The 16394-nt window shown below is 35.6% G+C and overlaps 1 protein-coding gene across 4 annotated transcripts in view; it reads right to left on the bottom strand.

Annotated features, from left to right (window-relative positions):
• Positions 1-77: 77 nt before the first annotated feature.
• Positions 78-16394, bottom strand: part of LOC137277858 (dual specificity tyrosine-phosphorylation-regulated kinase 4-like) — a 42492-nt gene continuing 26175 nt past the window's right edge. The window contains exons 1-13 of one of the 4 annotated variants that reach the window (XM_067809822.1): positions 14102-14993; positions 13387-13524; positions 12951-13173; positions 11877-12040; positions 10368-10504; positions 8838-8978; positions 6978-7116; positions 6370-6451; positions 5996-6229; positions 5644-5773; positions 5203-5381; positions 4747-4866; positions 78-4203 (exon numbers count right to left, since the gene is read on the bottom strand). In XM_067809822.1, the coding sequence (XP_067665923.1) occupies positions 3977-4203; positions 4747-4866; positions 5203-5381; positions 5644-5773; positions 5996-6229; positions 6370-6451; positions 6978-7116; positions 8838-8978; positions 10368-10504; positions 11877-12040; positions 12951-13173; positions 13387-13524; positions 14102-14914 (2727 nt within the window). In that variant the 5' untranslated portion in view covers positions 14915-14993 and the 3' untranslated portion in view covers positions 78-3976. Of the gene's footprint in view, positions 4204-4746; positions 4867-5202; positions 5382-5643; positions 5774-5995; positions 6230-6369; positions 6452-6977; positions 7117-8837; positions 8979-9390; positions 9528-10367; positions 10505-11876; positions 12041-12950; positions 13174-13386; positions 13525-14101; positions 14994-16394 lie in introns of those variants that run through there. The other 3 variants (XM_067809821.1, XM_067809823.1, XM_067809824.1) reach the window with 3 other exon arrangements.

The following is a 16394-nucleotide window of genomic DNA, read 5'->3' as shown; positions in this document are numbered from 1 at the left end:
ACTGTTTCATCAAACATACCTCTCATTCACTTAGTTCACTTACAAGGATGGGTAGAAAAATACAAATAAATATGTGCAAATGTCAAATTTTTATTTATTTTCCACCTGAAGACTGTGCATTACATGTGCACAATACTTGCATTTACTTGAAGTGCAAATAAAACTGATGTATACCATAACATCATTGCAACAGTAATACATATTGCAACTATCATGAGTAATGCAGAGCACAAAGGTGACATGACTTAGATGAAGTGTGTTTGACCCAGCTCATTTTGATTTTTTCCAAGGGACAAGTAAAAGTGGGCTTTTCTTAATTAGTAGGTTTCTATGCTACATGGCTAAAGAACCGATGTAGAGTTCAACTGTGGTATTTCTAATACTATTAGCACTTAACGATAGTACACATCTCTATATATCATTAAAGTTGTTATTAACATCAATTAAGACTGGACATAGGATGTAATAATGAATTTCAATAACGCACATAAGGCTGAACTAAGTAATTCCTAAGTAACACATCATTGCCAATAACCTATCACTTTAAAACTTATATTATTTCATTCATTCCATACTCATTTTTTACATGGTATTTACTTTGTAAACATTTACTGAGTAACAGCTGAAGAGGACTTATGAAGTTGCTTATAATAAACATTGACAGAAGCAGGGAAGGGACCCAGAGGACTATGTCAGTGTTGATTTTGCTCGCTTCAGTTCATGAGACTTTTTGTTCTTGGCCACAGGAATACAGCCCCTGGCCTGCCCCACCATTGGATTCTCTAGTCAGCCAGCCATGTCGCCTCTTCTATTTGTGAACATGTTTCCACAAAAATCTCTTTTATCATGACAGAGCAACATGCATTGAAGCACCCATGCAGATTCAGAAAACTACCCAAGCCAAAGGGCCATGAGAGGGGAGCAAGTATCATGCTTGATGATTTGGACCAGATCAACACCGATGATAACGTCCCTGAGGTTTTGGAATAAGGACGGTCAGTGTCCGACAGTCCCACAAAGAAGCGTCTACACAACATTTGGGGTAGTCATGTTACACATTCATTATACACACAATCTGCAAGGCTGATATAGGAGAGCTTTGGAGCCTTTTCATACACATTCATGGGTATTCAGCAAGATGGTCACCAAGCTGAGTGCATGGGACCCAAAGAAGTAAACTTTAGTGCAATGGTAACAAGCTTGGATACCATGATTTGAAATCATAATATGGAGTCCAGTCTGACAGACAGAGAGGTCAGGAAGGTATATGGTTGTGGGCATGGGTTTGTATGTGTAACTACAGACCATTATTAGATGGTCTCTCATGTAATATGTGCCAAACATCATGTTATCAGTTTCAGATCTTGAATGAAAGTTGGACACCTACAACTTCCTGTTTGGTATATGCAGATATCTAAGTCCCCCCAGGCTCCAATCTGAGAATGTGAAGAACACATCTATCACAAGCCTCTATGATTAAACAATATGATGAAATACTGCAAGCAAATTGCCATTGCCTCACTGTTGTCTGCAATTTTACTTCTTCCAGACAATCCAAAACAGACTGTGATTTTAAGAGCCAACAAACACTGGTACACAATGAACCAGATATGAAGATAACAAGTCACAACAGTGATAAAACACATACTTCAACAGAGATGCACACAGTAATGTATGCATGGACGGATTCACTGAGTAATACTGAAATCTAAAGATATTTTTGTATTTCCTTTGTACTTAGGTGAACTTAGTTTATAGGTTATAACATTTTGACACTGGAGCATGGATGTGAAAATATTAGGATTTGCATATATCCAAACACACTTCACATAACAACCCTAATTCAAATTCCCTCAAATCCATCAGTGCATAATGTTAACCATCATTAAATCACAGCATTTATTGCACATAACCATACACAAAATAAATACACGCTACTGAATTTCTTGTAATTATTATTTAAATGTATTACAGTGAAAGGTGCAGTCAAAAGGAGACTACATGCATAATGAATTACTTATATTGCAATTTAAAATGTGTAGCGCCTGGCTGAATGTCAGTATTGATATCTTGAACTGAAAATTCTACCAAACTAAATGAAAACATAAATTACATCTAGCATGATTCAAAAGAATTAACCTTAACTTTGAGAATGCATAAAACCACTGAATAATATTTTGCCTATAGTATAAGGGAATATGTCAGAAAATTGCAACCTTATGACTTACAGTTTAAAGCAATTAAATTTTCATGCTTGGTTATGAATGCACAACATTCAATCAAAATAACTTCAATCCTCACAATAAATTTTCATTTGTTATTTGACAAGGTTCACATAAGACCACATGAAGTCACACGTTCATATTTTTATACAAAATATTATTTCTCTCGGAAAGTATGAGACTCTATGCTAAAATCTTGGATAAAAAAAATACAAGAAGACTGGACTTAAGTATGAAGAACACTAAACGTCAGACATCTTCATATGAAAGATTATGTGATGATTTTTCTTGCATCTAAAACTGGCCATAATATTATTCACATCTGATTACATTCTGACTTCAAACAACTCCAAGCAATATACACCACTATTTCATATATAGGATCAGAAACGTATATCACATAAATGATAGAGAATATTTGAAAACAGATTTTAATCTGCATAACAAAATAATATATATTTCAACACAGTAACAGTCTAGAATAATCACAGAAAAAGATAATAAAAGTTACTAAAATAATATAATTAGATAAAAAGAGGTGTGAGTTAAATTTTCCAGCAAAATAAATCTTACTTGATACTGTAAAAACATTAATTTACACATCAAAAGTTTAATATTTTAAAGAAAGAACATGCTGACCCTGATACTGGTATGGTAAAGAAACAATGTATGAACATATACATACACGTTGCAGTATGTACAGTAACAACAAACAATGAGTCATATACATTGATAACAATGACTTGACTTGAGCAATCCAACAGCAAATCATCAATCTCTATACATTGCAAACACCTTTAACAGTATTCATAAATATTTTGACAATTATAAATATACACTCAATACTGATCAGCATTAGCTTAAAAACATTTCAGAAATGTATAATGTACCATATGAACATCACTCATCATACGTTACAGTAATTATACCTGTTGAGCAAATAATCAGGCACATTACACTTATGCCTCTCAATGCATGTCCACTTCAATACTGGCATGGAAATAATACAAACCTACAGCCCCCAACCCTTTATCTGCAAATTTCTATCCACATTGTAGAAGTTTTTGTAAAGAGTAAGTACAAAATCCCATCATGAAAAACTCATACAGAGGAATCCAGTTACAGGTCATGCATTAATACTGAGGCAGATCGAAAGAAATACTGAAATCGATTGTATCAGTTGGTTCACCATAAAAGATAATGACCTGTACTGACACACATGCATTGTAAAGACGATATGTGTTTGGCATACGTATAATGATGTTCGATATCAGACAGCGGTTACTGTGCTTTATTTAACAAAATATGTAGAGACAAAAACATTACATAAATGATAATGCTGTCATGTAACTACAGAACAACAACCTGTGCATAAAGGGTGCCTTGGAATGACAAGAATTTGCTTCCATTTTTGAATTATTCTTTTTACATGGTTCCTTAACAGATAATATAAGAACTGCCACAATTCAAAGATCCAATATTTCTCTCTCACGAACATCAATAAATGTTCACTGATGAATAACAATTACAGCACTCCATTTAATTGAAAACCCTAACTCTTAACAAACTTGCATCAAAGACCAATGTTTTGTGGTTGTTGTAGACATATTGTGCAAACTTACTCATAAGATACCTGCCATGAACAATCTTGTTTCAGTACAAGATTTCTACTGTAATAATACTGACTTGATATATTCACACAAAGTATGAATTAATTCCATGTAAACTGGTATCTGCATTGACTTGTGGAGAAATCACTTTGCAATTGGTGGTAGAAACTTCCCTGCTTCATCTGCATTATTGTCCTGGGGGTGGTCTTTACTTTCTTCCACACCACTGTCTTGATGGTGAATCTTTTCTGACTGTGTTAATTTCTCTACACCTGAATCCTCTGACGGCCGCTTGTCATTTGATTGGACCTTTTTTGCTTTCTCAGAAGGGTCTTCAGAAGACTCTGGATCTTCCTTCTTTGTACCAGGATCTAATTAACAACAATGTATTCAATTGAAAAAGCACAGTTGTATGATTCCGTATTATTTTACTGAGTTTATAATATGCGTCACTTTGGGAATTTTACATAACTGACGTAGTGAAAAATAGCTGAAATATATATTAAGACTCAATTCATTCATTCACTGATTCCAAAGAGAAAGAGTAGAGCACGCAAATAACATAAATCCTTCATATCAATGAGGAACCTTCCTTCGTTCAGAACTTCAGGGTTTTTTTTGCGGGCGTGAGTGCAAGGGGGAGGGGTTGTGATAATTTGATAACTAAGCGTAAAGTTGCCTATATCTTGATTTCAGATCCATCTAAATAAACATGTATTGTGAGTGAGTTCTTGTCAATCGCTAATCATTTCATATACTTTTAGAAATACTCAGCACCTTATTTGGTAAACCCCTTCATTTTCGCTTTTATTCACGGGGTATTACCAAATCACACAAGAGGCAGTTAAGGGTGTTTCTTGAGCTACGTATTTCAAACTTTACCTTATGTTACATAAATAGAAATTACTACCCACCTCTGCCTGTTTCTTCATGTGTTTGCTCTGCAGATGCTCCAACTGGTGGAACTCTCTCTCGTGTTTTGGCACTGCGCTTATCCTTCAGTGACATCTTCCACTCATCAACCTTTGTCTTCTCTGCAAAATACATAGTGTTGACGTATTACTCAAAGTGACTCATAGTTATAAGGCATAATGTGTCTATAGAAGGAAATATTTTTGTTGATTGTCCTTTGTGAAAAATTTGAGTGAATGGATCAGTTGCTGATTTCATAAGCTCTGTTCACTTACTTTAGATAATATCTTTGTGTCAGATACATTGTAGCCCCCCAAAATATATATTAATAAAACTCATCATCATAAATATCATTATGAATATAACAGTATTGAAATACCTGGACCTCAACAAATAACCAATGTGTTTGGTGGCAGCAGAGACCATATCTATTATATGGTCTCTGGTGGCAGTCATACCTTTAACAGGTGGTTGAGCAGGAACCTTGTACGGATCAGGCTGCTGCCCTTCACTTCCTGGAGATGTATGTCGTTTGTGCTGCCCTTTCAGCACTCTGTCTTTGCGGTGAACCAGGCCTTCCTTGATCCAGTCATGATGCAATGCTTCATCTGATGTCATTCGCACAGATGGATCCCATCTAATATCAGGAAATTATTTTTGAAATTGCTCTGGGGCAGAAAACAATCTAATTCAACAAATCATATACAGTACAGAAGAAATACTAAACGTTAATGAGTTTCATTCATTACAAAAAAATCAATTTTTTAAAAGAAAACCCATACTTTTGAGTAAACTTTGCTCATTTTACAAGTCTTCATAAATATCACATTGTACTCATAGACCCTTTACAACAAAACAAAATGTTCAATAAATGGTAGATGTAAGTAAACAGAACTAACTCTATGCATCTTCTTATGAAGTCCAGGAAGCTTGCATCACTAGTTTTGATTGCTTGCTGTAGATCCTTCGATGCTACCCTCCTCTTCTTGCCTTTACTGTTTGTAAGACATCGGGGATTACCTTTAGAATCTGAAACAAATTAGAAAATAGTACACAGATATTCCTCCATTCATATTTAGGGTATATTAACAATATATTCTAATATACACTACACTGAAGTTCATGATACAAATAACCAATATGATTGATGATAGCCTGCTCAATAGCATTATTCAAGTCATTATTGAACCACACAGAATCCATACAGTGTTATCCTGTACCTTATCCTGTAGCATATGCCAATATACCTACCAAAGAACAGCCTTCTTCTCGTTGCCTGGTCTAAGACATTCTGAGGTGGGAGTCCCAATACCTCCATGATGCAGGCTAATTGCTCTACCTCATTCTCCCCAGGGAACAAAGGATAGCCTGTGTACAACTCAGCCAGGATACAACCAAAACTCCACATGTCAATAGGCATGGAGTAGGGCAAACCTAGTATCACCTCTGGAGACCGGTAGAATCGGCTCTGTATGTATGTGTACACTGGAACAGAGAGACTGTGTTAGTTTGCAAACATAAATCACAAAAAAATATACAGCTGACAGTTCAGTTATAGACTTGATGGAAGTATATAAAACCCACTTTATTTTAATTTCAGCAAGAAATTTGTCATGTTCACTCACCTCTTTGATGCTCATAGCAGCTAGAACCAAAATCTATGACCTTTATAGAACTTTGACCCCTTTGTCGTAACAAAATGTTTTCCTGTAAGAGAGAGAGAGGAAAAAGAAAAAAAAGGTTATTTTAGTTTTTATGCAAGAGATATTGTGTAATATAAACATTGACTATTATGAAAACATCATTTGCCTTTACAAAAAAAACGAGAGTGACAATACTGAGGCTACACTGACATAAGACAATTGAGTGAATGACTTTACTTTTACGCAGCACTCAGCAATATTCCAGCTATATGGTGGCGGTCTATGAATAATCGAGTCTGGACCAGACAATCCAGTGATCAACAACATGAGCATCGATCTGCGCAATTGGAAACCAATGACATGTGTCAACCAAGCCAGCGAGCCTGACCACCCGATCCCGTAAGTCGCCTCTAACGACAAGCATAGTCAGACATAAGACAAAATGCATTGGCTAATAGTAACATCTTAGAAATGAGGTGAATCTTGTTGTATGTCTCTTGTTAACATGGCAAAATACACACTGAGAGAATAATCATTATGAGGCACCCTACTATGTTTTGCTCCCAAATTCTGGGAAATAGGTTACTTACTGGTTTCAAATCACAGTGGATTATCCGTTCTCTTTGGAGAACCTTAAGACACTGAAGTAACGAGAAGGCAAACCTCCTGATAAGTGCAATACTGAATCCTTGGAAGTTATTCTTCTTGATCAGCTCATAGAGATTCATTCTGAAATCATACAAGAGTCATCAGAAGATGACATATCCCCCCGGACCCCATATGTTTGAAAGGACAAATCATCTGACAGTTACTTGTTGTGCTTTTAGACTAAGTTTGAATTAATTCCATGGAATTCATGAAAAATATAAATGCCATATATCTGTAATCATAAAAAGTCACCATATAAAGATCTGTCTCATATATCTGCAAAGATCTGTTGAATAATATGAAATGGTTTTCGACTTGTGCTCCGGAAACAAAGTCTGAAACGAGTCCATGGAAAATGATAAATCACAAAAACCTGTAAATACCAAAAGGCACCACTTGGGGGTCTGCCACACATATCTACCAAGTTACACTGACAGATATTAAGAAGTGTTTGAGTTATGCTCTGGAAATGAAACACACCTCTCACTTTTGAGACAAAGTCCGAAACGTTTCCATTGGAACTGAGAAAATAATAAATCACAACAAGTGTCATCAGAAGATGACATATCCCTCTGGCCCCTACATATTTGAAAGGACAAATCATCTGACAGTTACTTGATGTTTTCTTAGATTAGGTTTGAATCGTTTCCATGGAATGTCCATGTCATGAAAAATATAAATGCCATATATCTGTAAACAGCAAAAGACACCACTTTGGGGTCAGCCACACACATCTACCAAGTGTTGTAGAAAAATACTGAACGGTTTTTGAGTTATGCTCCGGAAATGAAGCCCATCCCTCCATTTTGAGACGAAGTCCGAAACATTTCCATGAAAATAATAAATCACAAAAACCTGTAAAGAGCAAAAGGCACCACTTTGGGTTCTGCTACACATATCTACCAACTTTTGCTGACAGATATTAGGAACTTTTGGAGATGTGCTCTGGAAACATAACACACCTGTCACTTTTGAGACAAAGTCCGAAATGTTTCCATAGAAACCTGAGAAAATGATAAATCACAAAAACCTGTACATAGCAAAAGGCACCATTTTAGGTTCTGATTAATATATCTACGAAGTTTTGCAGAAAAACATTGAACAGCTTTTCAGTTCTGCTCTGGAAACGAAGCCCACCCCACCATTAGACTAACACCAAAATGTTCCATGGAAAAAAAAAATAAATAAAAATGCCAAAGCTCTGTAAATAGCAAAAGGCACAACTATAGGTTGAGATTATCATATCTATCAAGTTTGTTCTAAAAATATTAAACAGTTTCTGAGTTATGCTCCAGAAACAAAATGATTATGGACGGATGGACAGATGGGGCGTCGACTATATCCCCCTGCATGCAAATGCAAACACTATTACAGATATGATCGAAAGAGCAAACTATATTTTTGCCACCATTTTCTTCCAATTTGCCAAGATATTTCCAGTACATAGGCTTTGTAGGAAAGCTGAACACATGTGTTTGTTATCTATACCTACATAAGTAAGAACAAAATACAGATTGAATGAAAACATACACAACATGAACAGGTTAACAGTAACTTTAACTTTTACTTAATTTTGAAGACATTTTTTACATGATCATGTAATGCCTTATATTAGATTTATAGGTTTACTTAATCTACACCCAACAAATGAACACTAATCTATCGTTCTTGTAAAATTTTACATTTCTGTACCTAGTATGCAAATTGAACTGATCACAGTTGAAGTTGATGCATATCACTCATAGGCATATAAACACAAAAACTGAGAGGAAAGTTTAGCATTAGATAATAAATATTCTTACCCCATGAGTTCAAATGTGATACAGAGATGGTTTCTGAAGTAAAAGTACTCTAACATATGGATGATATTGTACTGGTTGTCCTTGTCCTTGCGCCGTAGAGCATCCAGAATCTTCACCTCTACCAATGCCTGGTGATGGAACCTGTACCAACCCATATAATTCATGAGTCCTTGTGCATGCTTCACATTACAGTTTTCAGTGAAATTAATATTGCAAAAAATGCTACAATTCTGTCTTAAAAGCAAAACAGTATCTTTCTTTCAATACACTGATTTAACAACTCAAATTAATTTAACTATGTATTTCATAACCTTTTTCATAACACTTTTGTTAAATATGTTGAACAATAAATATGTATGAAGTTCAAAGATGTGGATATATTAAAAGGGAAATTTTGGAAGAAATGTAGTGAAGCAAATAAATTACTAAACTAACACTAAGAAGAAACAAAGTGCAAAGAATCAATGTACAGTAGAAAAATGTTTTGTCATGGTTCCACACAAACCAAGTCCCCTCTTTCACTTTGCTTCAAACAAAGGAAATAAATTTCTACCTCTTCTTATTGCGAATTATTTTCACTGCAACCATTTGGTCTGTTTTGTGGTCATAGCATTTGACGACTTGACCAAAGGAGCCTTTCCCCAACACTTCAAGCATTTCATAGCGAAATACCAAATGATCATGCAGCACCTGAGAAAGCAAACACAGACAGGCCAAGCATAAGCAAAGAGAAGGTTGAGATATATATGCAGGGATAAGGGATAGCCTCTCATCTCCAAATGAGCTCAGGCAATAGAGAGATGAATCTGAAATTGGGCACTGCACAGTGTAATTACTACAATCTGCATGGATGCACTTATGGAAGTTTGGACAAATATACTTTTTCTGTTTTCCCTCCCAAAAGGATGTCATCAAACTAGTTCTTGAACATCATCTTTGCAGAATGTATATGTCAGAGACAGAATATGATAGGAAGGCTGCACAAACAGAGAGCTGAAAATAAGCAGAAAGGTCATAAGCCGAACATTACAACATATGGGGTTGTTTAATGAAGGGTAAAGTAGAAAGCAGAAATCAATACACAGACAGAGAGACCTGTGCATGCAAGTGATGATGTGCTGTTTACTGGCAGTAGTGACAATGATTGATGTATAATTAATTCAAGTGATTATACAGATGAAAGACTTCAAAGGAATACACTGTGTTAAAGTTTTCGTTCATTCTCATCAATTTGTAAAATATGATCAAGATAGATACGGAAGCACTTCAAGTCTTACACAGCACGTATCACAGAAAAGGAGAATCAGATCATCATACATGTGATATTCATCAAATAAAAACTGCAGATAAGAGTATCCTGAAAACTGAAGGAAGATAAAAGAAGATCTCTTTGAAATATTAACATTTTCAGATTTCTCTCTCTGGAAATAGCTAGCTTTATTCTAAAGGTATCACATGTACAATTTATTACAAGAAGTTGCAGTCTACATGGCAGGCAAAATCAGGCTTGATTGACACACCACTGATTACCTCTTCTTGTTTCTGATAATTTTAACAGCAAACTCTTTTCGAATCTTGTGGTCAAATACCAGGACTACCTGACCAAAAGATCCTTTCCCAATCACTTCCATTATCTCATAGCGAAATGCAAGATGGTCACCGATAACCTTTGTTACACAGAAAAAGAAAAATACATTAATAGTTTAATACTAATGTGATCTCATGGCATTCTGTCGGTAGTCATTAATGGAATAAATACAGGCCATCAAAATAAATCACTGTCTAGTTTGGATGAATGGAGAAGTCGACCTGAAATATAAGCACCAGAAAACAACTAACTGTTTACATGTATCAGGATATCTGTACAGTATAATCACACTACTCACAGATTAATGAAACTGTTTAAAAATTGGTACTGATATAATAAATGAATGTATTTATATGATCTGTGTAGCCTTGTACAAAGCAACCTTAGTGCGATGATAGTTGTAATTCTTTGTTACAGTATTGGCGTTATGGCCACCTTAGTGCAAAGATCGTTTTGTACAATGACACCCTGTGCCTCAAATATAGATATGATAATTTCTAGGCTATCTTTCAAGTAAGATCTCTGACACAATGTTCAGCTTCTTTAATACTAGCATTAGAATATGACACTTAAACTGTTATGTTCAGGTTGGCGCTTAATTCAAAAACCAACACATAGTATCAACATCACTAATCTGTGAGCAATAATTATAGAATATCATGATTAGATGAGATAAATATTTTGATAACAAGTTAACAACAATCATTTTATCTTTCTCTACAATGTATACTTCTGCTTCACTGATTACCTTGATGTGCACCATGCCAAATTCAAATGGTCATGATCTATCAATAAATATCAGTTTTGATAGTGACTTTCATAACTACTCCATTGTATGGAGAATGTTTGTTATTGAATGCTGCATCAAAGCAACAAAGATAGCAAATGTAACGCCCCCCCAAACATTGACAATAATGGTATGTCTGTTCTGCACCAGCGATCATCTGATAGCATAGATTGTTGTTAGTCACAGAAACCCAAAGGTGGTCCAAATCACGCTACAACAGATATGCATTAACAGCTCTGTGTGTGGTGTCTTGTTTCACAAGGGCCAATGTGGCACTCAGGTTGTTATATCAAGAAACACATACATTGACACATTTGACTCTCATTACAAAATCCAGGACAGTCCTGCTATTCCCTGAAGCCACTATTATTATCGTATCATAAAGTTATAATACATTTTTCATTGTTACAATCTAAATGACATCATAAATGTAATATTTGCTGCAAAGTTTTCCATTACTTTCAATAAACATGATGAATAGCTGCAAGAAAGCCAATCAACTAATACAACCTTTACTTTTTCTCTATATGGTTTTGACCATGTCATCGGTTTACCTGTTTAAAATGTCTAAACGTAATACAATAAACAAATTTATATTGTTACTAAGCTAAAGGAAAAGATAAATCAGACCCATTAATATTCTCTAAATGTACTGAATGCTTACCTTGATGTATGAACCATTGTCATCATCATAACCATTGTTTTGAGCCCCACCAGGAATTCCTTCAATCTTCTTGGCTTCTAGACCCATGAACCAAACCTCAGGATAGTCCAAAATTTCAGTTTGTTCAAATTGTGAAAGTTTACTCCTGTATAATTTGAGTGCCTCTGGAATAAAAAGAACATCAGCACTTGCCACAAATTTTCAGAAAATATAATAAAACACAGTGAAATTCAGAAAAAAATTATTATTCACATGTTGGCAACCACCACAAGCATAACTCATAGTATCAATTCTGGTTGAATTCACCAGTAGGAGTAACCTCGCACTTATATATCAGTTGTATTTTAAAACACATTTCAGATGTTGGCAAACACGAACAAGAAACAACTGTCTTCAAGCAACAATGGTCACTGTAAGAACGAACTAATGGAGACATTTGTTTCTTGTGTCTATTTCGCAACCATGCAGTTTTTATTCTTAAGTAACATGATATGAGACACTGATCCTTCAGACGTACACATGGTCTCTGGAAGTGTAATTCATTACAAAGTAAAGAAGGAACATGTAGCAAAATATTTTTCATTATGCCTAAAGCCAACAACTGATGCTACCGCATTAAATAGAATAAAAATAAACCTATGTAATTCTTGAAGTTCCAAGGCTGCCTAAAAAAATTAAATGTTTCTCAGGCCCATTTTTTTCAAAAGTGATGCGGGAGGAACACATTTTTTTCTTTTTTCTCTCACAAATGCAGCTTGGGAAGTTTAGCATGTGTTTATGAGTTGTCGATCGAGTCACATCCATTTTACAGACACTCGTTATAGTGGACAAACACATTATCAAGTCACAGTCAAGTCAAAATTGTTTTCTCTAAACGGCAATAAAAAATTGTTACGTGCAGAAATAAATTGATGTGCTGATGCCCAAGAAACATTGAACTTTTTTTATTTAGACTGGACATCCTGATATGTCATCAGAACAATATTTCAACAATGATCCAATAATACCAAGCAGTAAAACATTGATTTATAAGTCACCCCATTCATCCTATACGCTACAACTTCTACAACCTACCAGCAGGAGTCATGGGGATTTTGTTGCCATATTGGTCTCTCTTGGTTCTCTCTCCTGTGAAGGAAGATGCCCCTGACACCCCATCTGTCTGTTTGAGCTGGGGCAGGGTATTGCTGTTTTGTTCAGTAACATGTTCTTGGTGGTGTTTGTGGCTGTGACCATGTCGATCAGTGTTCAGGTGGGGTAATGTTGTGGTGGGAGCCACTGATGACCCAGCCTTTGCCTACAATGTAAAAATGTTTCAATGATCATTGCCATTATGAAATTAGATGACATGTCATCATTGGTTCTACACAATATATCAGTTTTAAAATCAGTACACATTAGTGTTCAACTATTTGAGTACTTCACCAGTCAAGTTAGATTGATATGCGACATTAAAGACCTCTTATTGCCGACAGAGATAAAAACAATGTTAAAACAATTTTGTACCAACCTCCAAGTTATAGTGAGAATTCTTGACCCTGCTAGAGTTGGTCCCTTGTTTTTGGTTGGAGGCAAGAGAGATCTGGTTAGCATAGCGACTTTCTCCACTCACACGGTGAGACCTATGAAGATTGCCCTGTTGGGGACTCTGAAAGCAAAGGCTACTGTATGAAAAAATCTTCAACATCATGTCATAAATGCAATGGAATTTCAAGATATAATGTAATGAATACACAGAGGCAAGAATTGACAAGGGTGAATCATGAACAACTGTAAAAATAAAATAACAATAAACTGTCATATTGGATTTATGATTTATTACAAGTGTACAATGTTTCCACATTCCTTCCTTAACACCAAAACTCTTACATGCAACTAACAGAAAAGGTGCAGCCTTCATGTCAGTCAGTCATGGCATTACACCTAAGAACAGAAACATCTATTATCAGGAATTTACAAGTATTCTTCTACTGCTTATAAGCCCAGTTTTAATAATTACAAGCAGTTGATGGGAGAATATCAGACATTAGATGTGATTAAAAACACACTGGGTGTCATTACTGATTTATCACTACTCTAGTACTATTTATATGCAACATTTTTAATAATTAACAGTAACATACATGTGAATATCAGACACTAAGCGTCATTGCCATTACACAATGACATGCACTGATACATCCATAGTTGTTAGAAATAATTAATTAATTGCAAATTTTATTTACCATTCCAAAGTTACCAGGGAAACAAGTTCTGCCCTGCCTGGAAGTGCCACAAACTGAGCACTGTTCCCTTGGGGTGGAGACATTTGAAAATTGTTTACAGTATTCTGTGCTGCTTTCATTCCACATCAAGCAGTGCTCACCAAAATATGTACTTCTTTGAAGAAACTGCACAGGGGTATCATTTCTCTTAAAAGAGGCCACTTTCTCTGGTATCTGGGACTGTATTTGACAGTGTAGACTTTTTGGAAAAGAAGTAGTTCCACTTTTTTGAGTTGAATGATTAAGCTGCTTAAATGGTGTGTTTGTTTGTTTGCATTGATACACCTGTCTTGACTTGTTCTTTGTACGAAAGAGTCCATGATTCTCATAAATGAATGATTGTTTGATCTGTGGGCTGTGTATAAAACTGGCTCTTGACACCTGAAAATCCAACTTATTAAGAGTACACTGACTAGAACCACTTTGCAAAAAAAAATCTCCAGAATGTTTCAGAGGTCTGGGTATCAACTTTTGTTCAGGGTTTGATTCACAGATATCTCCACCTGAAGCCCATGGAGCTCCTAAAGGTGGGAAACAGTTTTCAGTGCCTCTTTCACTCTGTCTTGATGACAACATACCATTTTTGTATGCAACAATGTCATGTTGACTACTGGGTATTTGCAGAGGTCTACAAAGGCTTGCATTGTACCACTGGCCACATTGAGCTTTGTATTGAGGTTTGATGGTCATTGGCATGTCTGAAAGGACCATGTGGGGATTGAATGGTCCTGTACTTTGAGGAACAGGTGGAATACAGGATACAGCAAACCACATTTTGACTACTGGTTAAAATAAACAAAAAGTGTTACACCACTTTCATAACTATTTCAGTATGTAAGAGTTCACATGTCACAATCACATGAAAAAGAACTGTGTTGTTTCAACACAGAATTTCCAGATATGATAATTCACAACTCCTTATGATCCTGACTGAAAGTTTACTTTTTCAAAGCATCCACTTTCTACACAGTGATTGATTCCTCTGAAGTCCATATGAAATCCATGAAAGTCAGTTCTCTTTGAACAAAAGACAAGTCACAAGTCCTACAAATAAAACAGCTGTAAAGTCAGAAACCTATTACCTCTTCCTCTAACCTATTCTGAAGCCTTTGTTGATAGATCTATATATGTTGGAGTGATTACCCATGGCATGGTACAGGATTTTGTCTTGAAATGCCAGTTAGCTAGGAGCTACTTGCCAGAAGCATTCTCTAACCTGATAATTTAGAATACCAGATTCATTAGGTCAGGAAGTGAGATGGAACTCAGTATCAGACCCCAAGGTCTGAAAACATGATGTCCTGGACCAGAACAGGAGTGCATCATTTGATCTGTCACCCTAATTAGGCTTAATAATGAGGCAAGATGGATAGAAGATAATACTGCCTCCCTGAAGCTAGTCAAGACTGATGTCATCCTTTGTGTTCCATGCTGTATCACATGTGTGCAGTATCTTATTAACAAACAGACTAACACATGTGATCAGGCCTGATAATGAAGATTGGTTTGTATGTGTCATATCATGCAAGCCTGTCAGAATTAAATGTCTGATGATGTTGTAAATGATACCAGATATCTATGCACTAAGTGACACATAAGTAAAATTTGACATAAGTCAGCTATGACCACTATTGGTATAACATCTTAGACATACAGTGAATTATAGTCTCTAATATTATATATGAGACACAGAAATATGATTATTTTTTTCTGTTCTTAGCTCACAGATCTCTCCAGAAATAGCTGATGCTAAACAAATTTCAGTGACAACAAAATGCCAATATAAATGATACTGAATTAATTTGAAAAGATCCTGAATCATAAATCATGTCTTAACAACAACTCCCAGGGTCTCATATCTATTTGCTGTTGAGTAATTTAAGTGTTCTGAGAAGGAGTTGCTTCCTCCTTAAGAATCCTCACTACCATGTATATATAGACACTTGCTGTAAGCCATAATACTTCCCAGTGCTTCAAAGTTGCTGCCTGTACATGCCCCTACCCTCAAGTAGGAGATTATGGAAAATAACGGTTTTAAGACACAATCCATAACAACAAAGATCTCTTTTGTTTTGGATTAGTTTCATCAGCTGACTTTGTAGGAATTAAGCAATTCAACACCACACATACATGTTCATTCACAAAGATGAGTTCACTTCATGACAATGTAACTCCATGGAAAAAAACAATGAAAACAAATTAATATCCATTATTGAATTTGTATTCCATCCTTGTCACTTGCAATAGAAGTTTT

Source organism: Haliotis asinina, chromosome 3, assembly GCF_037392515.1.
Source record: "Haliotis asinina isolate JCU_RB_2024 chromosome 3, JCU_Hal_asi_v2, whole genome shotgun sequence".
Taxonomy (NCBI): Eukaryota; Metazoa; Mollusca; class Gastropoda; order Lepetellida; family Haliotidae; genus Haliotis; species Haliotis asinina.
The sequence above is the reverse complement of the archived record's forward strand: the minus strand, read 5'-3'. Positions and strand labels throughout refer to the sequence as shown.